Source organism: Elgaria multicarinata, chromosome 17 (genome assembly GCF_023053635.1).
Source record: "Elgaria multicarinata webbii isolate HBS135686 ecotype San Diego chromosome 17, rElgMul1.1.pri, whole genome shotgun sequence".
Taxonomy (NCBI): Eukaryota; Metazoa; Chordata; class Lepidosauria; order Squamata; family Anguidae; genus Elgaria; species Elgaria multicarinata.
In genome coordinates, this window is record NC_086187.1 from 678,976 (window position 1) to 692,029 (window position 13,054).

The 13,054-nt window shown below is 50.3% G+C and overlaps 1 protein-coding gene across 1 annotated transcript in view; it reads left to right on the forward strand.

Annotated features, from left to right (window-relative positions):
• LOC134410237 (maestro heat-like repeat family member 5) overlaps positions 1–13,054 on the forward strand; it is a 142,641-nt gene that overhangs the window by 90,229 nt on the left and 39,358 nt on the right. The window contains exons 12-14 of the mRNA XM_063143408.1: positions 3,687–3,803; positions 11,266–11,364; positions 12,167–12,292. Coding sequence (XP_062999478.1) covers positions 3,687–3,803; positions 11,266–11,364; positions 12,167–12,292 — 342 coding nt within the window. The remainder of the gene's footprint in view (positions 1–3,686; positions 3,804–11,265; positions 11,365–12,166; positions 12,293–13,054) is intronic.

Consider the following 13,054-nt stretch of genomic DNA (forward strand, 5'->3'; position numbering starts at 1 on the left):
CACTAAAGCATCTCTGACAGACGGCTGTCCAGCTGCCTCTTGAATGCCTCTAGAGTGAGAGAGCCCACAACCTCCCTAGGTCACTGGTTCCATTGTGGTACTGCTCTAACAGTATGGAGGTTTTTCCTGGTGTTCAGCCAGAATCTGGCTTCCTGTAACTTCAGTCCATTATTCTGTGTCCTGCACTCTGGGAGGATCGAGAAGAGATCCTGCCCTTCCTCTGTGTGACAACCTTTCAAGTATTGGAAGAGTGCTCTCATGTCTCCCCTCAGTCTTCTCTCCTCCAGGCTAAACCTGCCCAGTTCTTTCAGTCTCTCCACATAGGGCTTTGTTTCCAGACCCCTGGTCATTATCGTTGCCCTCCTCTGAACCCCCTCCAGCTTATCTGCATCCTTCTTGAAGTGTGGTGTCCAGAACTGGATGCAATACTCAAGATGAGGCCTAATCAGTGCTGAATAGAGGGGAACCAGTACCTCGCGCAATTTGGAAGCTATATGTCTATGAATGCAGCCCAAAATAGCATTTGCTTTTTTTGCAGCCACATCACACTGTTGGCTCATATTCAGTTTGTGATCTACAACAATTCCAAGGGTGTTAGCTATCCCATCCAATTTTATGTCATCTGCAGATTTGATAAACATTTCCTGCACCTCCTCGTCCAAGTCATTAATAACAATGTTGAAGAGCACTGATCACAGGACTGAGCCCTGTGGTACCCGGCTCATTACCTCCCCCCAGTTTGAAAAAGTGCCATTGATAAGCACTCTTTGTGTCCAATTCTGTAGCCAACTGTGGATCCACCTAATAGTTGTTCCATCTAGCCCACTTTTAGCTAGTTTGCTAATCAGAATGTCATGTGGTACTTTGTCAAAAGCTTTGCTGAAGTCAAGATATATTATGTCTACAGCATTCCCATAGTCCACAAGGATGTGATCAGATTGGTTTGGCAGGATTTGTTATTGGCAAGTCCATGGTGGCTTCTAGTAATCAATGCATTGTTTTATAAACTGCTCCAAAAATGTCCCAGGGATGGATGTCAGACTGACTGAGCTGCATTTGCCAGGTTCCTCCTTTTTGCCCTTTTTGAAGGTATGGACAACATTAACCCTCCTTCCATCATCCAGCACTTCACCCGTCTTCCATGATTTCACAAAGACAATAGTCAGTGGTTCTGAGGGTTCTTCTGCCAGTTCTTTTATTCCTCTAGGATGCCATTCATTGGGACCTGGAGATCTGAACTCATTCAAAGAAATTAGGTGTTCCGTGACCATTTGTTTATCAGTCTCAAGCTTCAATCTTGCCCCTTCAGCTTGTACATTTTTGCCCGGGGGGCGGGGTCATAGATCTGCTTTTGGGAGAAAACTGAACCAAGGTAGGAATTGAGCACTTTGGATTTTTCTTTGTCATCTGTTATCAATTTGCCATCCTTGTTGAGTAGCTGAACCACCATGTCTTTCCTGTCTTTTACTATGCCCGTTCCTGAAGAAAGATTTTTTGTTGCTTTTAGCATCCCTCGCTAGCCTCGGCTGATTCGCAGCTTTAGCCTTCCTATTCCATTGCTTCCTTCCCTTGAACCCAAAAAGGAGACTAAGTTATAGACTTGAACTGTGGTGATACCTCTTACTCTAGCTCTGGGTGTCTAGCTCTGGGTGTCTGCCCCTTACGCCTGGAACACTCTTCCAGAACATTTGAGAACTACAAGTTCAACCACAGCTTTTAAAGCTCAACTAAAAACTTTTCTTTTTCCTAAAGCTTTTAAAACTTGATGTTGTGCAGACTTCTACTGTTACTTTCTACTGTTAGTTTTTCCCTACCCTGTGCCTGCTTACCCTACCCTGTACCTGTTTGCATTCTCTTCCCCTCATTGTTTTACTATGATTTTATTAGATTGTAAGCCTATGCGGCAGGGTCTTGCTATTTACTGTTTTACTCTGTACAGCACCATGTACATTGATGGTGCTATATAAATAAATAAATAATAATAATAATAAAGGTCCATGTTCTCCTCTGATTGTGTTAGTGACATCTTTTAAGGAATAAAGAGGCCGGGCTCCCTTAGTACCCCTGTGGGATGATGTGTGACATGATTGTGGACTGACGCTTTTGGAACAGCTAACAAGATCATTCTTAAAAGAGCCGGGCAATTGAAGAACGAAGCGCCCCTAAAGGCAGAGAGAGGGCCAGGAGCCCTTGGAGCCCTTGGAGACCAAAGCCTCCAGCTACAGTGACTTGAGAGTCCGTGTCCTTTTGCGCTGGGGCCCACTCATATCCATCCAGGAGGTGCCACTGCCCTTTAACTCCGAGGAGAGTCCCTCAGCCTCGTCTAGTGAATAGGGAGACCAGGGGAGCCATTCCCAACTGGCTCCTTGTGTCAAAGCGGAGGTGCTGCCCGTAGTGAGCTGGAGCATCCAGAAAGGCTTTCTTGGCATGTCGATTCATCCTGCCAGTTGCTCCCAGTCAGGGCTGCTGGGGTAGTTGGGTTTCCACTTTAGCTGCAGGACTGGAATCCACTGCCAGTCCCAGCTGGCACCAGTGGTGCTGCTCCTGATCCAGTTGCCTGCTCCATCTTGTGCCTCCAAGAGCCGACAGCAGGAGCAGCAGGACACCTTCATGCTCTCTGACCGGGTGTCTGGGCATTGCCCAGCTAAAGGTGCAAGGTGGCAGGTGGAGGTCCAAGATGAACATGCCCCGTTCTTTCAGTCTCTCTTCATAGGGCTTTGTTTCCAGACCCCTGATCATCCTAGTTGCCCTCCTCTGAACACGCTCCAGAAGGATGCAGACAAGCTGGAGCGTGTTCAGAGGAGGGCAACCAGGATGATCAGAGGTCTGGAAACAAAGCCCTATGAAGAGAGACTGAAAGAACTGGGCATGTTTAGCCTGGAGAAGAGAAGATGGAGGGGAGACATGAGAGCACTCTTCAAATACTTAAAAGGTGGTCACACAGAGGAGGGCCAGGATCTCTTCTCGATCCTCCCAGAGTGCAGGACACGGAATAACGGGCTCAAGATAAAGGAAGCCAGATTCCAGCTGGACATCAGGAAAAACCTCCTAACTGTTAGAGCAGTACGACAATGGAACCAGTTACCTAGGGAGGTGGTGGGCTCTCCTACACTAGAGGCCTTCAAGAGGCAGCTGGACAAGCATCTGTCAGGGATGCTTTAGGGTGGATTCCTGCATTAAGCAGGGGGTTGGACTCGATGGCCTTGTAGGCCCCTTCCAACTCTGCTATTTTATGATTCTATGAATACACAGAGAGAGAATAGTCTCAGAGGCTACAAATGAATTTATTGCTGAAAAGACCAATAATAATAATAATAATAATAATAATAATAATAATAATAATAATAATAATTCTTACCCACCTCTCTGTTTGGATTGAGGCAGGGAACAACAATAAGTATAAAATACATAAAACTGAATTAAAAACATAGTATACATTACTAAAACAGTCTAAAAACATCCTAAAATTCCACTGGATAGGCTTGCCGGAATAGATCAGTCTTTATAGCTTTCTTAAATGCTAAAAGACTGTTAAGTTGATGAGTCTTCTCCGGCAGGCCATTCCACAGTCTGGGAGCAACAGAAGAGAAGGTCCTCCAGGTAAGGTCCTCTGATGTGTTTCAACCTCTAGTTTTTTTATATCCAGGTGCCTGATCTGGTCCTCCTCCTCCTTCTTCCTCCTACAGATCTTCCTCTACCAGTACTATGGAGCCATCCTGCGTACCTCAGATGACTCTCAGTTAGTCCAAGAGCAACTCTGCAGTATCCTGTCCCTGTCCCACCGAGGACCTTTGGAAGCAATGGTGAGATGGTGATGATGCCGGTGACAATGACACACCTGCTCTTCTCCTGGGAAAGAGAATGGGGCCCTATTGGTAGACAGAGCCTCACACCTCCAGCCTATTCCAGACCTGGAACAAGTGAGACAAAATAGCCCAGGGTGTTGCGAGGTGGAGTGTGGGAGGGAACCTTCAGGTGGGGCAAGCCCACAGGAGGGGACCTCCCACCATCAGGGTTCTCCTCCTGGGACAAAGGAGCCTCTTCTCAGCGTTGTTGTCCTACTTTGGCTGTAGCAAGCTCTAAATGCAGTGGAGTCAGCAAACAGGCCTACAGATGATCGGCTGAGGGGGTTCAGATTACAACAGCTGTGGTCTAAATCCAGGCAGCGGTCAGAACACAGGCAGGCAGTTAGACGAGAGGATCAGGCAACAACAGGAGTGGCCACCATAACAGGCAAGAGGTCAAACTCAGTGAATCAGTCTGGTACATTACACAGTCCAGAACCAGGGTCATTAGGCAGTCCAAAAGGTCCAGAAACTGAGCATCAATCACAGGCATGGTTCAGGAGGCAAAGTACACAGTAGAGGCAGGATGGACCAGGTTGTTCCAACGTTGGCTGGGTTTTCAGTGAAGGCTCTCAAGCCCCAGACCTGCTGGACTCCACCCAGAGCTCAGCTGTAGCAATCAGAGCTTCCTATCCAGAGGCCTACGAGCCTGTTGCTTGCGGGGACAACACTCCTGGGGGTCAGGGGTTTTCTCAGCCTCTGCCTCAAAGACAGGCTCCCTTTCTCCTGACAGGGATGTCTCTGCAACCACCTCTCCCAAAGGCTCAGGTTCCTCTGGGTCTGGTGGCAGTCCCTCGTCTGGGCGGGGGGTGGCGTAGCAGTTGTGTGCATTTCCACTTCATACAGAATAGGGGAAAGGCTTTTGCCAAGTAGTGCCAGAGAAAAGCTTGAATGCCCATGCACAAAGTAGGTTTCATTGCTGGGGTGGGGGGATAAATTCGCCCTTGCTTCTGCTTTGGAAATCCCATGACTCTCTTGCGTCATCCTTCCCCTGATTTATTTATTTATTGTTTACTTATTTAAAACAGTAAGATCCCACCCTATATCATTAAGATCTCAGAGCGGCGTACAGATAAAAGCATACAGTATAAAACTATAAATATGTACAGTTAAAAACAAATTAAACCATGAACCAAGTTAAAACACTATATAATTTAAAAGCAGCAAAAGCAGTTAAAACAGTTAAAACAATGTGCCATCTTTGTGAGTTTAACCATCAAAGGCTTTGTTAAAAAGCCATGTTTTCACTTGGCGCCGGAATAAAATCAGTGTTGGCGCCAGTCGGGCCTCCAAGGGGAGGGCATTCCACAGTGGGGGTGCCACCACAGAGAAAGCCCTCTCCCGTGTCCCATCATAGCATATATGTTGCATTGGTGGGATGCGGAGAAGGGCTTCTCCAACAGATCTCAGGTCAGGCAGGCATATATAAGGAGAGGTGCTCTCTCAAGTATCGAGTCCCAAGCCGTTTAGGGCTTTAAACGTCATTACCAACACCTTGAATTCCGACCAGAAGCGTATAGGCAGCCAGTGCAGTTCCTTTAAGACCAGTGTTATGTGGTCTCTGTAAGATGTACCCGCCAGCAGTCTAGCTGCTGCACTAGCTGCAACTTCCTCATCATCTTCAAGGGCAGCCCTATGTAGAGTGCATTGCAATAGTCTAATCGGGAAGTTACCAGTGCATGCAATACTGTGGCTAGGTTGTCCCTGTTTAGGAAAGGCCGTAGCTGGCGGATCAGCCGAAGCTGACCCCAAGTACTCCATGCCACAGAGTCCACCTGGGCCTCCAGTGACAATGATGGGTCTAGGAGTACTCCCAAGCTACGTACCTGCTCCTTCAGAAGGAGCGCCACCTCCTCCAGAACAGGTCACTTACCCAATTCCCAGACTCGGGAACCACCAATCCACAGAGCTTCCGTCTTATCAGGATTCAGCTTCAGTTTATTGGCCCTCATCCAGCCCATTACAGCCTCCAGGCACTGGTCCAGCACCTTCACAGCCCCAGCTGACTCCAACGACAAGGAGAAGTAGAGCTGAGCATCATCAGCATACTGATGGCACCCAACCCCCAAACCCCTAATGACCTCACCCAACGGCTTCATATAGAACAGCATGGGGGATAGAATAGAACCCTGTGGTACCCCACAGCTTAATTGCCATATGGTGGAACAGGAATCCCCCAATACCACTCTCTGGGATCGGTCCCACAAGTAGGAGCAGAACCACTGTAACACAGTGCCTCCTACTCCCATCTCGCAGAGCCGATCCAGTAAGATACCATGATCAATGGTATCAAAAGCCGCCGAGAGATCCAGGAAGATCAACAGGGTAGGACCCACCCTTTCATCTGGAGTAGGTTGTCAGTCAGAGCCTCCAAGGCTGTTTCAGTGCCGTGCCCTGGCCTGAAACCAGACTGAGAAGGGTCCAGATAATCCGTTTCTTCCAAGAATGTCTGAAGTTGCCCGGCCGCCACCTGCTCAAGCACCTTGCCCAAAAAGGGGATATTAGCGATGGGGCGGTAGTTCTCACATACCTCTGGGAGGGCCTCTTCAGGAGAGGGCGCACTGCAGCCTCTTTCAAGGCAGCAGGCACCACTCCCTGACAGAGGGAGGCATTTACCACCCCCTGGACCTACCCAACCAATCCACCTCTGCTAGATAGAATTAGCCAGGATGGGCAAGGGTCAAGCTTACATGGGGTGGGACGGACTGATTCAAGTGTCTTGTCAACAAATGGAACTGATCCAAAAAAACATGATTAAACGGGGCACTGTACACCTCCCCAGGCTCTGCGATAACTGTGGCATCAACTTCTGAGTGAGCACGAGCAATTTTCTCCTCGAAGTGCCTAGCAAATTTATTACAGCAGGTTCCCAAGGGTTCCCAATCCTGGTTTCCCAGAGCCCCAGCCTCCTCCCAACAGGCTCTTCACCACCTGGAATAATTCTGCTGGGTGGCATTTTGAGGATCAGATTGAGAAGGCAGAGTAAGATTCTTTTGCCCTCCTCACTGCCGCGTAATAGGCACAACAACGGAGAGTCTTTGCTGATCTTCTGTCGTACTCCCTCCGAGACCTACGCCACCTGCACTCTAGCTGTCGTCCAGCCTGTTCCATTGCCCGTAGATCTTCTGTAAACCCAGGGGAATTACGGGCTCCACAGCACAGGAGTGGGTGCTTGGGAGCGATTGCATCGTTGGCCTGTCCCATCTCACCATTCCATCGTGAGACCAAGGCCTCGGCCGAATTGCCAGCCCTATCAGCTGGAAAATCCCCCAGAGCATTCAGGAACCCTTCAGATTCCATCAGTCTCTGGGGGCAGACCGTCTTAATGGGTCCCCCACCCCTGCAGGGAGGATCTGCTGCCGGCAAACCAAATTTCACAAGGGAATGATCTGTCCCATCTGTGTGCCCCCAAGGGCCGGGTCCCAGAGCGGACAGAAAGGGGCTGGAGGACAAGAGGCTTTTGGACACACGCCTACTCTCCAGACTCCTGACAAATTTATTTATCTTCCCCGCTCCCCAATCGCTTACCTCTCTCAGCTCACCAGGGGCAGGATTAAACCGTCCCCTCTGCATCAATGGTCTTGGATCAGAAAGCGTGGGAAGCCCCACCTTCCAAGTGTTTGGGGGCTGAGGGTGCCCTGGGAGGATCGAGCGACGGACTTCCAGGGAGTACCGGACAGTTCAGCCATTGCCTGGAAAGAAAACAGCCAGGCTGATCTCTTAGATACGAGAGGGGATTCCGCACTTAACCCCACCCCTTCATCCCTCCCCCCCCCCATGTGCACAAGTCAGTATTGCTCCTGGTAAAAACCAGCAGTAGCACTTTTCTCACTTGAGAATACACCGGATTGAATGGGAAGGGGGAGCAGGTGTTCATGTTTTGCCTGCATCATGAAGGGGCCGCTGCAGCCACCACCACCACCCCGCCCCCGCAACCCTGGCCCCACTGCCCATCTGTTTAGGCATCCCTGAGACATGGAGCTGAGCACAGCTGGGCTCCACCATGTACTAGTGAAACACCAGTAGGATGCACCTCCCAAGAGCAAAAAGGAGACGGGGCAATAGGTCAAAGGAGGAAACACTCCCACCCGATCCTCGTCCCTAGCAATGTCAACACCACACCGCTCAACACCCGCCTACACGAAGTGGGACGTAGCGCGATGGCAGGAATAACACAGGGAGGCGATGGCAGTTTCATTGCGTGACCACAAGAATACCGCATTTTCCTCATTCCCAAATAATACCAGGAAAAGGGGGAGGAGGAGTGAGACAGCAGCTGCATGGCAATGACAGCGTGTAAAGCATGCAGGAAAAGCCATGAACCACAATGGCCATGGGTGGGGTGAGGTGGGGGGAAACCGGTAAGAAGGAGCCTGAAGATATTCCACCATTTCCCAGTTTGCTCCAACTCCTTGGTGGGAGGAAGTGCAAGAGCTCCTGGCGAGTTTCTGACCAGGCCATTAGCAAGAACTGGCTTATTCCCCCTCATAGAATCATAGAATAGTAAGAGTTGGAAGGGGCCTACAAGGCCATCGAGTCCAATCCCCCACTCAGTGCAGGAATCCACCCTGAAGCACCCCTGACAGAGGGTTGTCCAGCTGCCTCTGGAAGGCCTCTAGTGTGGAAGAGCCCACCACCTCCCTAGGTCACTAGCTCCATTGTCGTACTGCTCTAACACTCAGGAAGTTTTTCCTGATCTCCAGCTGGAATCTGGCTTCCTGTAATTTGAGCCCGTGATTCCGTGAGAGCTCCAGCTATTGGGCGGTATAGAAATGTAATAAATAAATAAATAAACAGGCCCCGTTGTTTCAGTCTCTCTTCATAGGGCTTTGTTTCCAGACCCCTGATCATCCTGGTTGCCTTCCTCGCATCCTGGTAGCCCTTCCATGGCTGCAAGGAAAGGCTAAAGCCCCTCCACTCTTTTCTTGCCCTAGTTCTGAGTAGGTTAATAAAATACTGAGTCAAGGGACATAAATATAAAGAATTAAAATGGCATAATATTAAAAAGTGCAAATGTTAAAAACATTGTAACGGGGATATATTGTGACACAATATACAGATAAAATACTGTAGTAATTGTCGTTTGTGTCTTACATTACTACAGTATTTAGCATTACAGCATATAGGTTTTATGTACTTAAGTTTTTATCTGTATATTAATAAAATAAATAGAACCATAATATAAAATCTCTAAAAACTACAAATAGGCCAAATGTGTGTCGACTCCCATCTTTGTCAGTGGCTTACAAGAAGTTCTGTGGCCTAAACTCTCATTGGAAAACCTTTCATTGGCAGGCCAAGTGAATCCATCCATGTGTCTTGAACATGGATATGGGCTCTCCCACACTGGAGGCCTTCAGGAGGCAGCTGGACCACCATCTGTCAGGGATGCTTTCGGGTGGATTCCTGCCTTGAGCAGGGGGTGGGACTCGATGGCCTTGTGGGGCCCTTCCGACTCTGCTATTCTATGATTCTATGAAATGTTCTTTATGGGCAAGCAGGTGCTTGATAATATAAGGCATCTCTAAAAGAGCGATTTTTAGCACGCTTGTGGCTGGCCATTTATTGATTGATTGCATTTCTATACCACCCAATAGCCGAAGCTTCCTGGTAGGTTCACACATATTAAAACCATTCAAAGTATAAAACAAACAGAATAAAAACATGATATAAAATACAATATAAAACCACAGCCAAGATAAAATCAGCAGCAGTGCAGAAATACAAATTTAACACACAAATTTAAAACAGCAAAATTAAAATTAAATTTATAGCCTGTTAAAATGCTGAGAGAATAAAAAGGTCTTCACCTGGTGTCCAAAAGAGTATAGTGTAGGTGCCAGGTGAACCTCCTTAGGGAGCTCATTCCATAGCCGGGGTGCCACAGCAGAGAAGGCCCTTCTCCTGGTATCCACCTGTCTCACTTCCGTTGGCAGAGGCTCATGGAGAAGGACCCCTGAGGATGACCTTAGGGTACGGGCAAGTACATTCATGGGAGTTTGTGGGTCGATTACATAACATTAACACCAGCCAGGATGTCTCCCGCCATTTCACCCTTATCCCGTTTTCAAAAAGATCGGACATAAACTGGAATAAACACCTTAACGGTGTGAAATCGACAGTGTGTAAAGCCGGTGTTGTGCTATGAACTTGTCAAAGAAGGCCTTTCTATGTTTGCAATTGGAGGGAGAAGAGGGTAAAATGCCCCCCTGCAATAAAGGGAGGCAGCTCTGATCCCCCCACCCCACCAAGAGCACCCCTTTAAGTTCAGTGGGGTTTACTCCCAAGTAAGTCTGCCAAGGGTTGCAGATTAACAGCACTCTCATATCTACTCAGATGCAAGTCCTGGCTTTGCTGGGGTCTGTGAGGAAATGGCACGAGTTCAGTGATGAAAACAAGACACCCACACAACCCACACACACACATGCCAGGGAGGGAGGCGCTCCCTCGATTCAAACCACTGTCTGCCCTATAAAGGTCCCATCCTAATAGCACAAAGAACCCCAAACAAAAACCCACGGCAAGGATATGGGTTTCTGTGTTGGGGGTGGGGGAGGTTGCTTAAGGTCGAGACACTCATAGGGATTTGAATAAGTTAGCAAACGCTGAACAGCCGAGACGGCAAGTGAAAGCATTTCCTCCTCTTCCGCCACCCTGAAGCTGCTTAAAGCCCCCACCCCACCCCACCCCACCCCACCCCCGGCCATTGGAGCTCACAAGAGAAAGGGCTGTAGGGATGTGGGGCGGAAGGAGGGAAGAGGGGAGCGTGGGGCGTGCCTGGAGTTCAGAAAAAGTGTGTCTGAAGCGTCCTTAAGAAACAGCTTCCAGAGGGTCCCTTGGTTTGCTTACAGCAAAGTGCTGTGGTGCCTAAAAGGCCGCCCCGTGCCCTCATGCCAGAACCTTCTGTGGGCCAGAGCACCATGGTTCGATGTGCAGAGCGGTCAGCGCAGTGGCCTGGCCTACGTGCGCACGGATGGGGACAGGGAGGCCTCTGGCACTCAGGCCCTTTTGCCCACCAAGCACCTGGCTGAGACCGAGGCGGCCCTCTGGTCCAGGAATGCTGGCGCCAGGATACACATCTTAGTCTAGGAGGGGCTCCGAGGCTCTTCGTGGCCTTTAAGGGACTTGCCTGAGAATTATGTCCTCAAAGGACCATGGGTTTAACAGAGACTTTTGGTGCATCGGGGCAGCAGACAGCCCTTTGCTGCTCCAGAGTGCTGTGTTCACTGCAGTGCCTTGAGTGCTCCTGGCATATCCGTGAGAGACATGGTTCTGCCCAAGGAAGAGGCTCTGTGAACCCCAAGGGCGAGGATATCCCTGCCCAGGCACAGGGTGGGCCCACCGCAGCGACTCGGCCTCGTGGGCAGAGAGCTGGACGGCTGCTGCCATCGTGCCATTTCCACTTGCTGCTCCCTCCCAGGGCATCGCTTCCGCTGTGGGCTTGGCTGCATCCCGCCACCCCGATGAGGTTTTAAAGGCACTGGAGAACTTCAACAAGAATGGGTCACAAGCCAGCCAGGTATCATTTCAGAAATGCAATTCATTATTTGTGTGTGTCAGCAGGTGTGGGGGCGATCCTGGGCTTGCCTTTCCCCCCTTTTTTAAAACGTTTCATCAGAACCAACATTTTGCTGAAGTTGAAAGTCCTTTCTTTCAGGAAGTTATTTTCTTCCCCCACACCATCATTGTTCAAAATGACCTCTCCTTATCTGATGTTTCATTTCCATTATTTCACTGTGGAGGAAAAGTGCAAAGGACTATTAATGTGTATATTGCGCCCATTAGTACCAAGTAATTTGTTCTCTAATAATAATAATAATAATAATAATAATAATAATAATAATAATAACAACAACAACACCCCAGCAGTATGCTGCTGAAAAGGGCCTGAAGGGAACGGCAGAGAAGGAAAGCGGTGTGGGGCTGGGGGCGTCCAAAGGCCCCCGCCTTGGGCAAAGTGAAGGAAGGCTCAGGCCTGCCGCACTGGGGGGTGGGGTGGGGCTCTGCTGCCCTCCCCTCCCCGATTCCATGAGGATGGTGTGTGGACGCCTCATGAAGACTGAGGGAGCGGAGTGTGGGGATTCCACACTTGGTGGCCTGGGCCTTGCGCCGGCGTGTCTTTGGGGCAGGGGGGCGGGGGGGGGACTCCCCTCTTCTGCCTGAGCCCGGCAGTCCTCTGGGGTGACTCCCAAAGGGCTTTTCAGGCTGCTTCGAATGCCTTTTACCCTGGCTTGCCCTCCCGCCCTCCACGCGCATCGGCCCTCCTGTGACTCTGGGCAGGCTCTGAGGAGGCGACGCTGTGCTCTGCCCTTCCCCTCCAGCACTGCAAGTCGACCACGCTGCTGCTGTGCTACGGACGTGTGGCCCTGGGCATGAAGGAGGAGCTGCTCCCTCGGGTCGAACTCATCCTGACCAAAATGATGGAGCACTTCGCCATCGCCCCCTTGGTACGGTGAAGACGTTTGCCTTTGCACGGGGTGGTCAGGCGGGGGCGGGTCTGCCTCGCGCACCAACTGTCTCTTGTCGCCCTCCTCCTTGGAGCTGAAATGGGCTGCTGGGGAAGTTTGTGGGGGTTTTGCTAGCCAGTTCAGTCTGGAGCAGGAGAGAAACGGCTCAGCGTGCAGCAGCTGCTGTGCCAGAGATGACTTCCACTGGCCCTCGGTTGCCTGGGCACCAGCGTGGGCTGGCAGCCTCCTTCCAGCTCCTTCCAGTCTGCAGGGATGCTCACCACCATGAGTCAATTAGGTGTCAGCCGCAATTGTGGCCCCTCACTGCTTGCTCCAGACTCCAAAGCATTTAAATGAACGTGGGTGTGGGTGTGGGTGTGTTGTGAGGGTGCTAAGCTGGCGTTTTCTGGTTCCCTCTTCCTTCTACGGGGCTTTTAGGGTTCTCAGCCAACAGTTTTTGTGTGGGTGTCATTAAATCAATGCTGAAGCAAGAGGCGAGAACTTGTGTGTGCCACCCCAGGCAGCACTTCATAAGAGGCGTCCTCTCCCCGGTGTGAGCAGCGGGGGCATCTCTCTCTCTCCCCCCCCCTCTCTCTCTCTCTTTCTCTCTCTCTCTGGGGCCCTTGCCACCTCCATTTGAAAGAAGTGTCAGGGCGCACTGCTGAGAGCAAGCCCCGGGGGTCACAGGCCAATAGGGAGGTCCGCAGGCAGAAGCCGCCCCTTCTCCCAGTGATTTGCTGTCACTGCTTCTCCAGAGTTACT